A 15,104-nucleotide genomic window follows, 5' to 3' on the forward strand; every position below is an offset into this window, starting at 1 on the left:
TTGTTTCCAAAACATGTTCAGTGTCTACCCCCCAGACTGTACATGCATGCCTCTGTTTTCATGTGCGCACGTGTGTGTGTACTGCTGTTTGCACATGAATGTTTACAGCTGTGCGTGAGGATAATGACACACACACACACACACACACACACACACAAAAGTTGGAACCTGGTTTCATTCAGGAGCAGTGACGTCGTTCACTCAGTGGAGCAAAGCAGAGTTACAGGGAGACCACTCCAAGTGGAACTCCTCATGAGGCTGGACTGTAACCTGAAGCCAAAGGGAAGGGAGAGAGAGGGAGAGAGAGAGATACGCGAGGAATAAAGTGAGAGAGAATAAGGAAAGACGGGGAGGGAGGGGGTAGGGAAGGACTGAGAGAGAGTAAGAGAGAGAGAGAGAGAGGGTGATGTCAGCTGAGTTCAGAACGTAAACAGAGTTCCAGGCTGCAGCATGCTGTCTGCGGAGCGGGGACTGCAGCTGGGGCGAGCCCACGGGGGGACCCGCTCGCTCACCGGTACCGGCACATCGACCCCCGGGAGGCAGGGCTGGCACCTCTTCATCTCCCTCTTCTTCCTGGTTTCCCTGCCCCAAGGGACGTCCTGGCCCTACGGTAAGAGAGACCCACTGAGCGCAAAGTCGGCCTGCACACTTTGCCTCCTCTCTCTCTCTCTTCGCCTTTTCCCTTTATCTCTGCTTTGCTCGCAGCCTCTTTGTCTGTTGCCTCCTTTGTTCTCAAAAAGCCAGCATCAGCACTCTCTCCATCACCTCTCCCCTTCTCGTGAGCAGAGAGGCATGCATGCTTGTAAAAGACGACCCACAGTTAGAGAGAGAGAGAGAGATAGAAAGAGGTAAGGTCGAGCTTTTTAATAAGATCAGCAGCAATGGGTTTGTTGGCTTCTAGTCCCAACAATCACTGTTATAAGATACAGAGTAGGAGATTGTTTTGGTCGGCTGTGTTGATTGGGTCTGTTCCAATTTTCCAGGAAAAAAAAAGAAAAAGTTTGGAAACTTCCCAATGCTACCTCTGCACAGTTAATCCAGGGAGAAACAAAACTTATTTTGCATTCTTTGCTCAGTTTAAAGCAAATATCTGTTGCCCGAAGAAAAACAAAAGAAGTGTGGTGATTTGGATGCCAAAAAACAAAGATGCACATTCCATGAGATAGAGCGGGCGGGCTGAGTTTCCAGCCTGTTGTGCTGCTACAGACTGTGCAGCTGGTGGTTATTGTGCTGAACCCTTCTGATGAAAGCCCTAAAGGGTGTTGTGGATGAGATCTTCTCTGAGGCATCTTGCCTGTTTGCCTTGGGTGAAGCACTTGAACTGCTGCAAGAGGACATGAGTCATATATTTGAGTTAATCACGCTGTGCACAGTGTGCAGTGGTTAATGTGTATAGCAGACGCCGTCTCCACGGATCCTATTCAAGCCCCTGCCCTCTGTCTCCGATTCACCAACACATCTTTTGGAAACGGATACGAGAAGCTCGCACAATAAAGCAATGAAGTGATACATTCGGTGTGGGATATAACGGAAAGGATCTTTACATGGACTGGGGCAGAGAGAGAACAACTGTGTTAGATTTCACTGGTGTAAAACCGTCTGGCAAAGAATGCTCCGGCACATTTAACTATTTTATCCAGTACTGAAGTGCAATTACTGTATTGAGGCATGTTAATTTTTCAGAGGCACTTGTTGCATAATCCTATTCATAATCAGGTGATGATGGATGCTTTCTGTTGAGCAACACTTTGCAAACAGAGATGATGATGGTTTTGTCTTGTTTTCAAAAAGGTGAATAGAAGTACTTATAACTTCTAATGCGAGGATATAAAAGTCAGAGAAATGAAATGCAGTGCGTGTTGTTGTTGCATGTGTGTAGTACATGTGTCTTATCTTTGCATCTGCGACTGTGAGCGCATGATTTTACGCTCTCAGAGTTAAACGCACAGGGTTTGCAGTATACCTGAGGGATCCAAATGAGGGTTCTTTTATCTACGCAAGGTTTGGTTTCGCTTGCAAGGAGCTGCTTCAACATTCTCCCAACGATTCTCAAGAGGCCATCTGGTCTTCTGACACACATTTCCGACCGTCCGGCAAATGTCTTCTCATAGTGTGTTTAACTAAGCACCCAAGGGACCTCACTGGAGCTAATGAGTCAGTGAGGTGGTAGACCCAAAGACCAAGTTTAGAAGAAGAGTTAGGATGTGTGTGTGTGTGTGTGTGTGTGTGTGTGTGTGTGTGTGTGTGTGTGTGTGTGTGTGTGTGTGTGTGTGTGTGTGTGTGTGTGTGTGTGTATGGGCAGGCAATTGAAGGGGAAGAAAAAGTCCGGCAGGGACGTTGTTAAAAGAAGGCAAAGGTTGTCTGTGAGTAAGCATTTGCATCTTTCTTAACTGTGAAACATAATTCCAAGACGAGGGGCCAAATGCTGAAAGCAAATGTACATATTTCAGACTGACCTACATTTCATATATTTATTCAGTGCGCACACGTGCGCACACGCACACGCACGCACACACACACACACACACACACACACACACACACACACACACACACACACACACACACACACACACACACACACACACACACACACACACACACACACACACACACACACACACACACACACACACTTTCCAAGGTGGAGAAAGTCGTAATGAGGTATTTCATCTCGGGTTTGTGGTTTTCCTACTGTATTGGACAGGACGTTATTCAAAGTGTAGGCTGACCATCGAGATCTATGTTTAGCATCAGACCACTTACATACACAATGTCCACAGATATCCCCAGGGAGTTTCCCGTTCCATGACAGCTAAATCGCCCCAGCCTCAAAATACCAGACAGCTGCTGTGGGCAGTGGGCGTCAGGAATCTCTCCCTTTCTCTCTATCACCTTCTCTCTCTCTCTCACCCACGTTGTGCGCACATAACGGTCACAACAGCAGCTATAAAATCATCTACTTTTCCAAGGTAAGTCTGTGTCATACAGTATAAACAAACCCCAAACCACGGTTAATTCAGCGGCAGATCACCTACTGCGTCACTCAGGTAAGACAAAGGGGATTCTATGTTTGCAGAATACTGCTGAGCGCACAGCCCGGCATGATCACTTCCTCAGACAATAAACAGAGCCATCACTTGCAGAATACGAGGAGGTTCAAAAGAGGTGACAGGCCCCCAGGGGAAGAAATGCATAAATGTCTCGAACGTAAAACACCAAGCCAGCATGTTGGACTCATCTCCAACCCTCAATCTTCTCATTATGCTCAGTTCAAAACTTCCAAATTCTATTTGTGGCTCAGCGTGACGTTGTTCAGATCGAGTTTAAAATACCCGAGCTGTGGGATTGGTGCGCAGCGAGACAGGCAGACACATTTACTCATGCTGACAATATCCTGCATCGGAGCAGTGAAAGGGAGCAGTTTGTATGCACAGCTGCAGTTATGATAGCGCTTTGATGTGGAAACGGAGATAAATTGAACCTCTGAGGCCCAACAAGACAGCCTGGCTCTGCAGATGCTAACCTGGGCAAGGGTTATTGTAGATGTGAACGTGATGATATTCCTCTCAAATGGCCACCAAGGGAGACACTTCCAGAGATGCCAGCTCTCCACCAGCATTTGGAGCTAATATGGGTTTATGAGTAAACCTGCACTGCTGCTAGGGTCACGTTGAGCACATTTTATCCTGCCATTTCTAGAGATGGGACGATATGAAAATGTCATATCACGATTATTGTGACAAAAGAAATCCCGATTTACGATATCGTGATAATCCAAATCCATTATCCTGTGCCGGAAACATTTGCCAAAAAATAGCTGATCTACAAGCTCACAACGCGTCGATAGAGAGTGAAAAAAAAAGACTGTATCAAGTACGTATATTATAAGTACCATTTACCAGTTATAGAGGGTTTATGTGGTACCGGATATGCAGCTCGGCAAATAAAAGGTGAATTGATCCCAGTGCATGACAGAGGACGATATCACGATATAGTAAATCTCGACGATACGATTATCGCGAGTGTTTTTTATCGCGATAAACAATAATATCGCTTATCGTCCCATCCCTATCCATTTCCCGTAATATGCAGTATAACCTTGGGAAAGTGTATTTGTTTGTGTAGCACATTACATGCAGAGAGAGCGAACATGTAAAAGAAGAAAACCAAGGAATCCTTATGCAAGTTTATGGCTTGTTCTTGGCTTGTTCTTGGAAGAGGTCAGTGCCGGCCTTGTGTGAACAGCGGGCCAGCGGGTTGATAGAAATCTCCTGAACCCTGGAGAGAAGTGGGTGAGGCTCAGTGACCGATTCGGCCCCCAAAAACAATGACATCAGTATCTGGCCCCGGCATCAAAGATGTGCAGGAGACTCTTGCCTGCTGAAACATGGCCCTGAAGCCTGCGAGGGGGTGAGAACTCAGGAAGTGATGTGAGCTACAGCGGAGTCCCTACTAGGTGAAGGTAGGGAGGGATGTCTGTCCAGGACGCTGGATTATGGCTATAGTTTCATTTCAAGTACAGCTAGGAAAACAACATCTGGCGCGGAAAACGCAGATACCAATGACATGAAACCCAGAAAATCTGCACCGCCCGCAGAGGTATCCACAAGGATCCATGGGGAGAAAGAAAGAAAGACGAGGCTTTGTGGCTTTTTTTTAATTCCCTGTTTCATTGTGTATATATGGCTTAGTTCCAACATGGTACCTCTCAAACAAAGGCTACTGTGCATGGTGAGGGAAGAATACAGACCCTGTTATGAATGTCAGGACTGATGTATAACAGACTGACTTCTGTGGTAAGATCTGTAAACATACAGTATTGCATGGCCAATCTGTTAAGCAGAGTTTGACTCAAATAATGCATGTTGTGGCTGTGACTTCTGCATACAGTGCATAGCAGAGACTATGTTTTGCACCCTGTCTATCTGTCCGTCTGCTCGTCTGTCTGCGAGCAGCAAATCTTCGGCACCATTGGCCTGATTGCAGCAAAACTGTGCACGCACACTCCCTGGGCGCCAGAGCTGATCAGCCTGTTATAGCGCCGCCAGGAGGCCGATTTATGCAAAGAATATCTTTTGATATTACTCCTACAGATAGATAGTATTATAGTGTCCTGACTACATGATTCCCAGCCTGCACAGGCAAGACACTCACAAAATGTACGTAGAGTACACCAAGATACACCACAAACATAAAGAATACATACCGGTAAACATATTGATAGTCCAAGCTGTGAGTTACGGATACATCGTTCTCCAACTCAACTGCCATGCCTTCTCCATGAAATTTCCTAAAAAGCTTCCTTAGTGAACAGCCAACTTAACATACAACATACAAATCAGTCTAATGATGGCGCTATAACAGGCCGATTCGTGTTTTACCTTTAACTGCACTGATCTGCCTGAATTTTGGTACGCACACTCCCTAGAGGCCAAGGAAAAACCTATGCCCAGCATTTTTCACATCTGTCTTTTAAAGCGCTACCAGGAGGCCGACTATTGTAGAAATTATTACTCTGTCATATTTGTCTGAAAATCACACAAGTCAGTATATACACAGTATATAGTCATATGATCAAGACGGATCTGTCCTATTTTTTTATATTCTATCCTGATTGGCTAACATTGGCTTCCAAAGTTTGAAGGATTTTAACAAATGATTAGCCTCGTAAACCAGCCTCCTCCGGAAATCTACATAGATTTCCGGAGGAGGGTTTTGTAGATATTCGGAGGAGACTGGTTTACAAGGCTACCAAATAATGAATGCAGCATGCACTTTTTCAAGTTTCATTCTGCACTGTTGAGGAAGCTTGAAGCTATGTTCAGACTACAATGTTTCTTCCAGGTGTATTGCATGTGACAGTTAACAGTAACACCTTGAACTTAAGCTAGTTCAAGGTGGGATTTTTCTTTCTGGAATTGTTGTCAAACGCAATGGAGTTAAGAGACAAGACTTAATCAGGTAAGACTATCTAGACACTAACTTCCCTGTACCTCATTTCACATGCCTGAGGAACAAGACTTAATGAAGAATGATAATAAGGTAACAATTACGCCACAGTGTTCACATAAAAAGTTTAATTAAGGGATGAATGCCAAAACTGCATTCCAGAGAACATGTCATAATCTTTAAAAAGCTTGGCACCAAAACACAGCCCATGTGTATGCACAATTGCACATGCACGTCTTATTGAATTGAATACACAAGACCACAATGGAAAACAAGCCCCTGGGGCTTCATGCGTTATCCTTTTAACAATCGTTGTAAACCGTTACTCTGTACAATTTGCAAACTGTTAATTAAGTATTCAATTAATCAAAACCCCTCGCTCGCTCTATTGCTGCCTTGCTCGATCTCTCACTGACATGCAATTTCACACATGTGCACGTCCGTCCCCCACACCTGTTCACACCTTCCTACACAGTTGCTCTTGTAAAATGAACCTCATTACCTCATTCTAGCCGTGTTCCTTGCAGGTGAGGACCTGGTTAATGGCACAGATGTGCGTTCAGGGGGAACTATGCGTATCTCTGCTGCGCCTAAGTTCTGACTAGGGCATTAACGAAAAAGTCGACTCCCACCAGAGAAAATCGATCGGCGTTGTGAGCATGTAGATCTGCTATTTTTACCATTTCTGCCTCTATATATTTGACAATTTGGACAATGTTTAATTTGCCATTTTAGAGGTATTAAAAAGTCCTTAAGTTGGCACTTTAGAAATGTGCAGATACCCTCTATACACTTAAACGTTATGTTGGTTTGTTTACAGTTGAGTGAGAAAACAATGTTTCACATTAAGTTGCTCATCTGGGGAACCCCCAAAATAATTGGGGGGTCGCGTGTGATGTGATGATGTCATCAAACGATAAAGTCGACCTAAAATCAACTTTTTACTGAGTCGAGTCGACTTGCAAAAATCTCAACTCGTTAATGCCCTAGTTCTGACCATTTGGCGTACAGCCAGAACACGCTTAATATGTAGAATGATCACGGTGCTAAACACGCGCGAGTGTGTGCTTGTGTGTGTGTGTGTGTGTGTGTGTGTGTGTGTGTGGGGGGGGGGGGGTCCAATGGGGTCATGGTTTGAGAGAACAACAGTCTTATCTGCAGGGCTCCAGAGTAAACTGAATCCATTTCTCAGTATGTAAACAGTGAAACCACTGCTGGTTTGTGTGTATTTACATCTGGTTGATGTTGAACAATACAAAGCAGAGATTAAACCCGTGGAAGCCATGAAGTAATCCTACTATAACTCGGGACAGCACAAAAGAGTTGCTGTTTTGAACGAAAACGTCTGAATGCAGCCAGAGGTAGGAGACAGGATATATACCGTAATTTCTCTGGTCAAGACATGGTGTGGTGATCAGTGTAATGACCCTGCCAGGCTGGCTCATAAAGCCTATTGACCCTTTCAAGTTTATGCCCTATAAATCAGGTCACACAGACTGTCAGGACAGATGCTATACAAGCTGCAGTTAAAGAGCTGTAAAGCTGTCCGGCAAGCAAGGAAGATTGTGTCAGGCAGCACCTCTCGATCCTCAGTCACTCTGCTCAGATCCCAAGCGTCTGTCGTTCACTAATATTCTGATGCCACGTAATTTTGTTCTGTAACTCAAATGGTATTCACCTTATGATTTGACAAGTTGGTTAAAATCGACCAATGGTAGCACTGGTTTACACAGGACGTGCGTGCGTATGTGGCAACTTGCCACTCAGCTTGGCGTCACTGTCAGGGAAAGCGGAGAGCCAGCAGAGTTAGCCTATCAGGATGGAATATAAAATCACACCTGTGTGAAGTGGAGCTGTGTGTGTGTGTGTGTGTGTGTGTGTGTGTGTGTGTGTGTGTGTGTGTGGGTGTGTGTGTGTGTGTGTGTGTGTGTGTGTGTGTGTGTGTGTGTGTAGATCATGTGTACCGATTTTTGTGACATTTGAAGAAAATATGTAGGAAAAGGAGCAAAAAGTGTGTTTTGGAGAAAATTCAAGATGGCGGAAAATCTACCCTGGCGCAAATGGGCGTGGCCTATATGGGGAGATGCGTCTTGACCCAAGGAATCCAGGGAAAAAAGAATTTTAATTTTCCGATCCACGGTTCAAGAGTTACGGGGCAAAACGTAAAGTGGGCCGTTATAGCGCCACCATGAGGCCGAGTGATGTAATTATTTTTCGATTCATTCTTAAAATCATTATGAATCTCCTCTCCGAGGTTTGAAACTGTAGCTCCTATGGTTTACGAGAGAAAAATACTTGAAAGTGATTTCTTGCATTGTCCCATTATAAGTCAATGGGGACAATTAAGCGTCGTTTTTTGCCGATTACGTCGGCATGGTAAGGCGGATCGGAACGAAAGGTAATAGAACACCATTCCCGGCCGAGCCGCACATTTTGATGTATATATTGCGCGAGTGGCGTAAATGGTGCGGCACTAGTTACGCGCCGAAGTCAGGCTTCATACACACAGACAGACAGACACACACACAGACAGACCCACACAGCCACGTATAGGGAGCTGCACACAGCTCCAAAAAATAGGACAGATCCATCTTGATCATATGACTATATACTGTGTATACTGTGTACTGACTTGTGTGATTTTCAGACAAATATGACATATTTGTTTACACAGTAGGCTATATAGAATTATCATCCTGGCTAATATAGCGAGCTTGTAACCTGTTAGATCAGTGTAGTAGTACTAGTGCTTATCCTTTTGTGTATTACAGTACATGTATGTAGTTGTTGCATTGTATGTTTTTTTTTTTTTTTTTTTAGGTTTCTATGAAAGCCAAAGGTGTAAGCTATCAAATAGTGTTGGGATTTTGTTTCTAGCTGCAACAGAGGCTGAGTAATAGTTTTCCAGAAAAACAGGGGGTAATTTGCAAATTGGACCTAGGCCTAAATGGGTTAACTACATCGCAGTGTTGGAGAGTGAAAGCCATACCATAAAACTGAAGGAAGTCAGAATATTGAGTCAGACGCTTAGCAGCAAATACTGTATACTGTACATCGCTTCAAGTCTTTTCCACTTTACAATCCTTTCAGAACCCAAACTGACTATATTATTGTTAAACGTTATAACCATTAGACTCTGTGTTGTATTGGTGATTTAATGTTTTTGTGGGAACACTAATTTAATGATGTCGCACGCACATCGCTTAACACCTACACTACTGGAGTTAGCAGACCATTGATAAGCATCCAGGCTCGTTCCTGTAATGCCCGATGGTGTGACACTACAGCTTTAGTAAATGTTGTTGAGATGTGTGAACTTAAGGTTTGTTTTACATAGATGCATGTGCGTGTACCCGCGTGATACGACCAATACAACACTGCATAGACTTGTTTATTGTTTTGCTGCTGATGTGTGGCATATGATGAGGAATTATGTTAAGAAATATCTGTTGTTTCTCTCTGTGGGTGTATGTGCTCTTGTTATAACGTGCCTTTGTGTTTTATACCCACGGTGTTGCTGCCTCTGGTTCTTTCCCACACGCGTTTCACACGAATGCATCCATTCCAAGGATGCTTGTGGTTCTCACACTTAAGATAGGGCCCAACATATCAGGGGGAAATCCAGAAAAATGCCCATCAGCACTGGAACTCTGTCTCCAGAAAAGTCAAACAGCAAAAGCAAAAACAGAATCCAGAAAAATAAAAGAAACCAATAGGTGACGAAAGCTGAAAGACTGTATGTGAGCTCATACCAGCTCATACAGTACATACAAACAATTACCAGGGATTAGATTGAAAACAAGGATATTGTGCAATGAGCTGGTGGTCGCACGCGAAATGTGGTCCAATAGAATTCCTTTGGAAATGAACTATAATGCCTGAGGTCTCACACACAGCAGGACGATCTTTTGACAACAATGGACATCAATGGGTAATCCCCTTACAAACCTCCCCTGCCTTTGAGTATATTAGAACAACTACTTAACTATAACTTGAATAACTGAAAACAGACACGACCCAATACTTATTGGAATACTTCGTTTGGTAAATCACATTGTATTCCAGCTTGTAAGGCGACCGCAGAGACTGGTTGTTTTTGCCATAAAGAAAGTAAATAGCCATGAGATCCGACTAGAATGTCAATATAACAAACCTTCGGTGCCGAAGGACAATTAAAGCCTTTTTCATAACAATACATTTTGACATACGTCAATACATCTTCATCAGAATGACCTGACGAAGATGTATTGACATCGAAACGTTGTCACGTTATTTGCCTGCACCCTATTATTAAAAGGCTTTAATTGAGTTTGGGTCAGTGCCCCCCTTCTTCAAAAGTACCAGTCCAGTCCCACTCCTGAGATTCACCAGACCAGTCTCAAGTTGGCTTGAGGCACGGTGGAACCCCTTATGTCATAATTAGATTGTGACATACTGTGTTGCAACCTACATTTGTGATTGATTTCTAAGCATAAAGGGATTACATTCAAAGTATTAGGGGGATTCTGTGACGCAAGGCTGCATAAAGTGCTGATCCCGGGTATAAGCGTGATGTATACTGTAAATACAGTAAAGTTGTTTCTCGTTACCGTGGAGTCTGGGCTGTCCATTGTGCATCCGTAATGTCCGCGGTTTGTTTACAACGCACGTTGGCGTGCACACGAAGTGAAGATCCTCCATAGAAACCCATTGATCTTCCATCAAAGAAGCCTCATTATCTCTAATAAAGACATTTTGATCCCAAGGCTGGCATTTTTCATGGCAAAATAGCGCTAGTATGTCTTTTTACTGATCGCGGAAATGACACCCTCCTGCTTCTAAACTAGATCCGGGTCAAGGTTGAAAAAAGTAAAGTGACCAAGAATCTGCGCAATTTCCACCCGGCCCTTCATGGGAAGAAGTGCCGGCACTCTGCCAGCAATCTGCACTCCCTTCAAAGTAAGGGGCACTAAATGGGTTAAGCCCATATTTTGGAATGCCCATATATGGACATATTGTGTCAGTCTCATGTATCATTGCATTTTCCCATTCAAGTCAATGGAGAAAATGTATTCACTAATTGCGACCGTAAGGTCGCAGTTTAGTATGAAAACCTCCACCGGCCGTCCGTCGGTCACACGTGCGGTCGACGTGTGATGAGGTCACGATGAGTCATCTATGCCCAAATATAGATTTCTAGGTCAGATGGCCCATAGAGTTTGTGATGTCAAACCTAGCAACCCAATATAAACAAACCTGATGTCAGACCTGAAGTATCCTTTTATACCCATATATGGAGATACAGAGATCTCCATATATGGGCATATTAGAAAGCCCATATATGGGCATATACGGATGACATCAGGGATATCCATATATGGGCATAAAAGGGACAAGGGCTTACAGTTAAGAGATCTCCATATATGGGCATATCAGAAAGCCCATATATGTTCATATACTGATGACATCAGGAATATCCATATATGGGCATAAAAGGGACAAGGACTTACAGTTAAGAGATCTCCATATATGGGCATAAAGGGACAAGGACTGTTACAGTAGATATAGAGATGTCCATATATGGGCATAAATGAACAAGGACTGACAAACACTGAGATCTCCATATAACCTATGGGAATATAAGGGACGAGGACTGTCAGTGTCAGCTTGTAGACCTATTTTCTAAATATTGTTGTACATTAAAAACTTGAAATGGGTCGTTCTGCATAGTACTTGGGATTTGTTGATGTAAATGTTCACATAGAGTGTAATAATTGGTAAAACAAACTTTTGGCCTATTTGTGGAGATAAGCGACCGTTGGTCGCTTATCTCCCGATTAGGGAGTCTTACTGGTAAATTAACTACCAAAACCTCCACGGGCTGTCTGTGCGTCAGTCAGTCAGTCAGTGAGTCCGTCACACTTTTGCCCTGCTCATATCTCCACAACCGTTGCCCCCATCCATGCCAAATTTTGCACACACACTCCTTGACTGCCAAACTACAACCTCCAAGGACCCCCGGAGCCCCAGGGACCCCCAGGTCCCTGGGGGACCCCCAGATGTAAAAAATGACCAAATGTGCTCACACGTCACACTTTTTCCCTGCTTATATCTCCGCACCCGTTGACCCGATCCATGCCAGATTTTACACACACTCTCCTTGCCTGCCAAACTACAACCTCCAAGGACCCCCGGAGCCCCAGGGACCCCCAGATGTAAAAAATGACCAAATGACCACCCCAACGGGGCTGCTCACGGGGAATTCCCGGGGACCACCGACTCCTGCTGCTCCAGAACGGATGCAAAAGTGGTGGCGCCCCCAGTGGAGGACCCCCTGCCACTGCAGCGCACATAAAATGCCGTAACTCGGGCTAGGAGCGTCCGGGAGAGCCGGGGCCGGTACCTATTCGTCCGCCAAGGCAACGCGGACACCCCACCCCTCATTTCTCACATGGCCCTATTCTAGCGCCACCTTCAGGCCGATTTTTAAAACACATTTTTGGACACTGCTCCTACAGTTTTTGCCCTAAAATCACGAATATCACTACACAGCATGTCTACACTCATGTCATCAACATGGATCAGGAAGATTTGGGAAAAACACATTTTTGCCCTATTTGTGGAGATAAGCCACCTACGGTCGCTTATCTCCCGATTAGGGAGTCTTACTGGTATAAATTAAACAATATAATGTATCTCTTAGCAAAATGCAAGCAGACAACTCCAGACGAAGCCAGTCGATTTGACATATAGCCCAAGTGCTTGCCACCAAAACTGTGAGAGGAGTAGCGTGGCAAAATAACGTTTATCCGGAAAAATGGAAGAAAGTCAGACAAGTACTAGTCTGTTTGTCCTGTTAGGGCAACGACACTAATAAAGCCACAGATTAAAGTAATCTGTCAACTCACTTATTCACTCAGGTTTATGGCATTTAGTTTTTTGTTTAATTGTTTGTATATGGCTTTGTAATGCGCCTTTGGGTTCATGAAAGGCGCTATATAAATGCAAGTTATTATTATTATTATTATTATTAACTGGTAATACTGTAGATGAATTTTCAAACAATGCATAGGAAACAGCATGAGTGCAGATGAGACTGTGCTGACATCACAAATAGTATTAGTAGCAGTTGTCAGACATGCAAACAGCCCCAAGGTGAAAAAGGTGACACATTTTTATGGGGATAAAATGTGCGCCGCGTGCAGCGCGGCGCGAAATTTTGGACCTTTTTTTACTGAATTTGCACGTTTCTAACTCGGTTAAACAGTGACTTACTCATACATATCATACATACCGGTATGCAGCAAAATTGGACTTGTTGCCTACCACCAATTGTTCTAGATATAATAAAGAAAATTAAATCTACAATAATATAGCCTACAGATATACCGGTAGTTATAGGAATATCTTAATATTTAGGGACTTGTCTTTAATAAACAGGCATAGACAGTGACAATGTGCACTGTGAGCTTGTAGATCGGCTATTTTAACTACTTCTTAAATAGGCCTATTTGTTTTCTAAGCTAATTTCTTATATCATTTTGTATTATTTATTCATGAAATTAAAAAAGTAATTTACTTTTTTTTTTTTTTTTTAAATCATGAAATGTTTAGCTTTTTTGGGGAGGGAATGTTTTTTGAAAATGTTTTGAAATAATAAAAACGAAATGTAGGAAACCAAAAATGAAGGGACCCATAAAAATGTGTCCACGACCCACACATGGGTCCCGACCCAGTGTTTGGGAAACAGTTGTAAATCAGTCACAAATGATTCATTTAGTGGATTCTCCTGGCTGACTTTTTGCAATCTAGCTAGCCATCATCGTCAAATAAAAGGTCGATCCTTTTCACTTGTAACTCGAGCTCAGTTAGTCCGTTCTTAAGTTGAGAGACCAGACTTTTTGTGACTTGTCTCAGCCTCCTCCTTCTGTAGGAAGAAGTCACGGCAACTCTAGCGTTAGCATGTGGCTAAGCTAGCGAATCATCGTAAAATCAACAAGGCTATAACCGATAATATCACATCACGCATCGATGCAGAATAGCGCACGACCGCGATGCAAGCGAATCAAACAGCCAACAGTCCACAGTCACACCACAACTACGGCAACTGTCTTTGCAAGCTTTGAGCGCTCAGCTCTGCCTCTGTCAGGGCTCGCAGTCAGTGCATTGAGTGCAGTCAGTGTTGTTGACTGAGCGCTGCCAGCTGACGACGACGTCACAAAGAGAAGGGACTCAGGGAGCGCTTGATTTGTTAAAAAACAAAACGACCCACTTCCCCTTCCACCTTCAACACCATTGTCCTGACAAAATGGACGGCGCCGAGAATAAGAAATAAACGCTCCTCTTCTCACTGCTGCTCTGACGACACGACACCCCCCCACCCCCCTAAACATTTTTTTAACGAATCTGCACGATTCACACAAATGACCAATTTGGATTAAAAACGGCGATTTTCGCCGAAAAGCTACACGTTTGCATGCCTGAGTTGTGTCTGCTCCATTGCCAATACAAGCTCAGACTAAGCAGCAGTAAATTATTTTTCAAACTGCTCAACCTCCTTGATATATCCATCATCACCACTTAACCTAAGTATAGCAGGCCTACATACGTATACGTAACCTGTAACTGTTCCAGGCTGGCTCAAAGGCTGCCAAAAAGTAGGGAGACAATATGAGCTGGCTGCGGAGAGAAATTTATTGGCCTAACAAACAAGTCGACCAATAAAACGTGTAAAAAAAATCCTTGCAAAAGTAATGACTTTAAGAACATCTCTGTCAATCTGGAAGGAAGAGGAAAAACCTTAATTAAATCAAGTGAAATTCTACACAATGCAGATTGCTCTTAATGTGTTTCATAAAAACGCGTCTTTATTTGCCTGATCATCATCATCCCTTGATTGGTCTCAAATGGATCTGGGAGAAAGGAAACAAATCTTTCATATATATAATACAGAACATACACTATAATACAGAACATACACATACAGAACACTGATTGAACCAAAACAAGTGCTCACCTCCATAATGAAATAGCTTGAACACGTAACTAGCTAGCGAGCCAGAAGGCTAAACAACTGGATTGAGGGATGGCTACTTGCAATAGCTGTTACTAGCCATTATCCAACAAGTAAACTATGCCTATATTGCAATTAAGTATGTATAACTAATTGCATT

At 43.5% G+C, this 15,104-nt stretch overlaps 1 protein-coding gene across 1 annotated transcript in view; it reads left to right on the top strand.

Annotated features, from left to right (window-relative positions):
- Nucleotides 1–450: 450 nt before the first annotated feature.
- The window catches only part of pamr1b (peptidase domain containing associated with muscle regeneration 1b), a gene marked incomplete at its 5' end in the record, with an annotated part of 39,467 nt that continues 24,813 nt past the window's right edge, over nucleotides 451–15,104 (top strand). The window contains one exon of the mRNA XM_080736344.1: nucleotides 451–610. Within this exon, the coding sequence (XP_080592470.1) occupies nucleotides 451–610 (160 nt within the window). The remainder of the gene's footprint in view (nucleotides 611–15,104) is intronic.

This window comes from Nannobrachium achirus (genome assembly GCF_963921795.1).
Source record: "Nannobrachium achirus genome assembly, chromosome: 11".
Lineage (NCBI taxonomy): Eukaryota > Metazoa > Chordata > Actinopteri > Myctophiformes > Myctophidae > Nannobrachium > Nannobrachium achirus.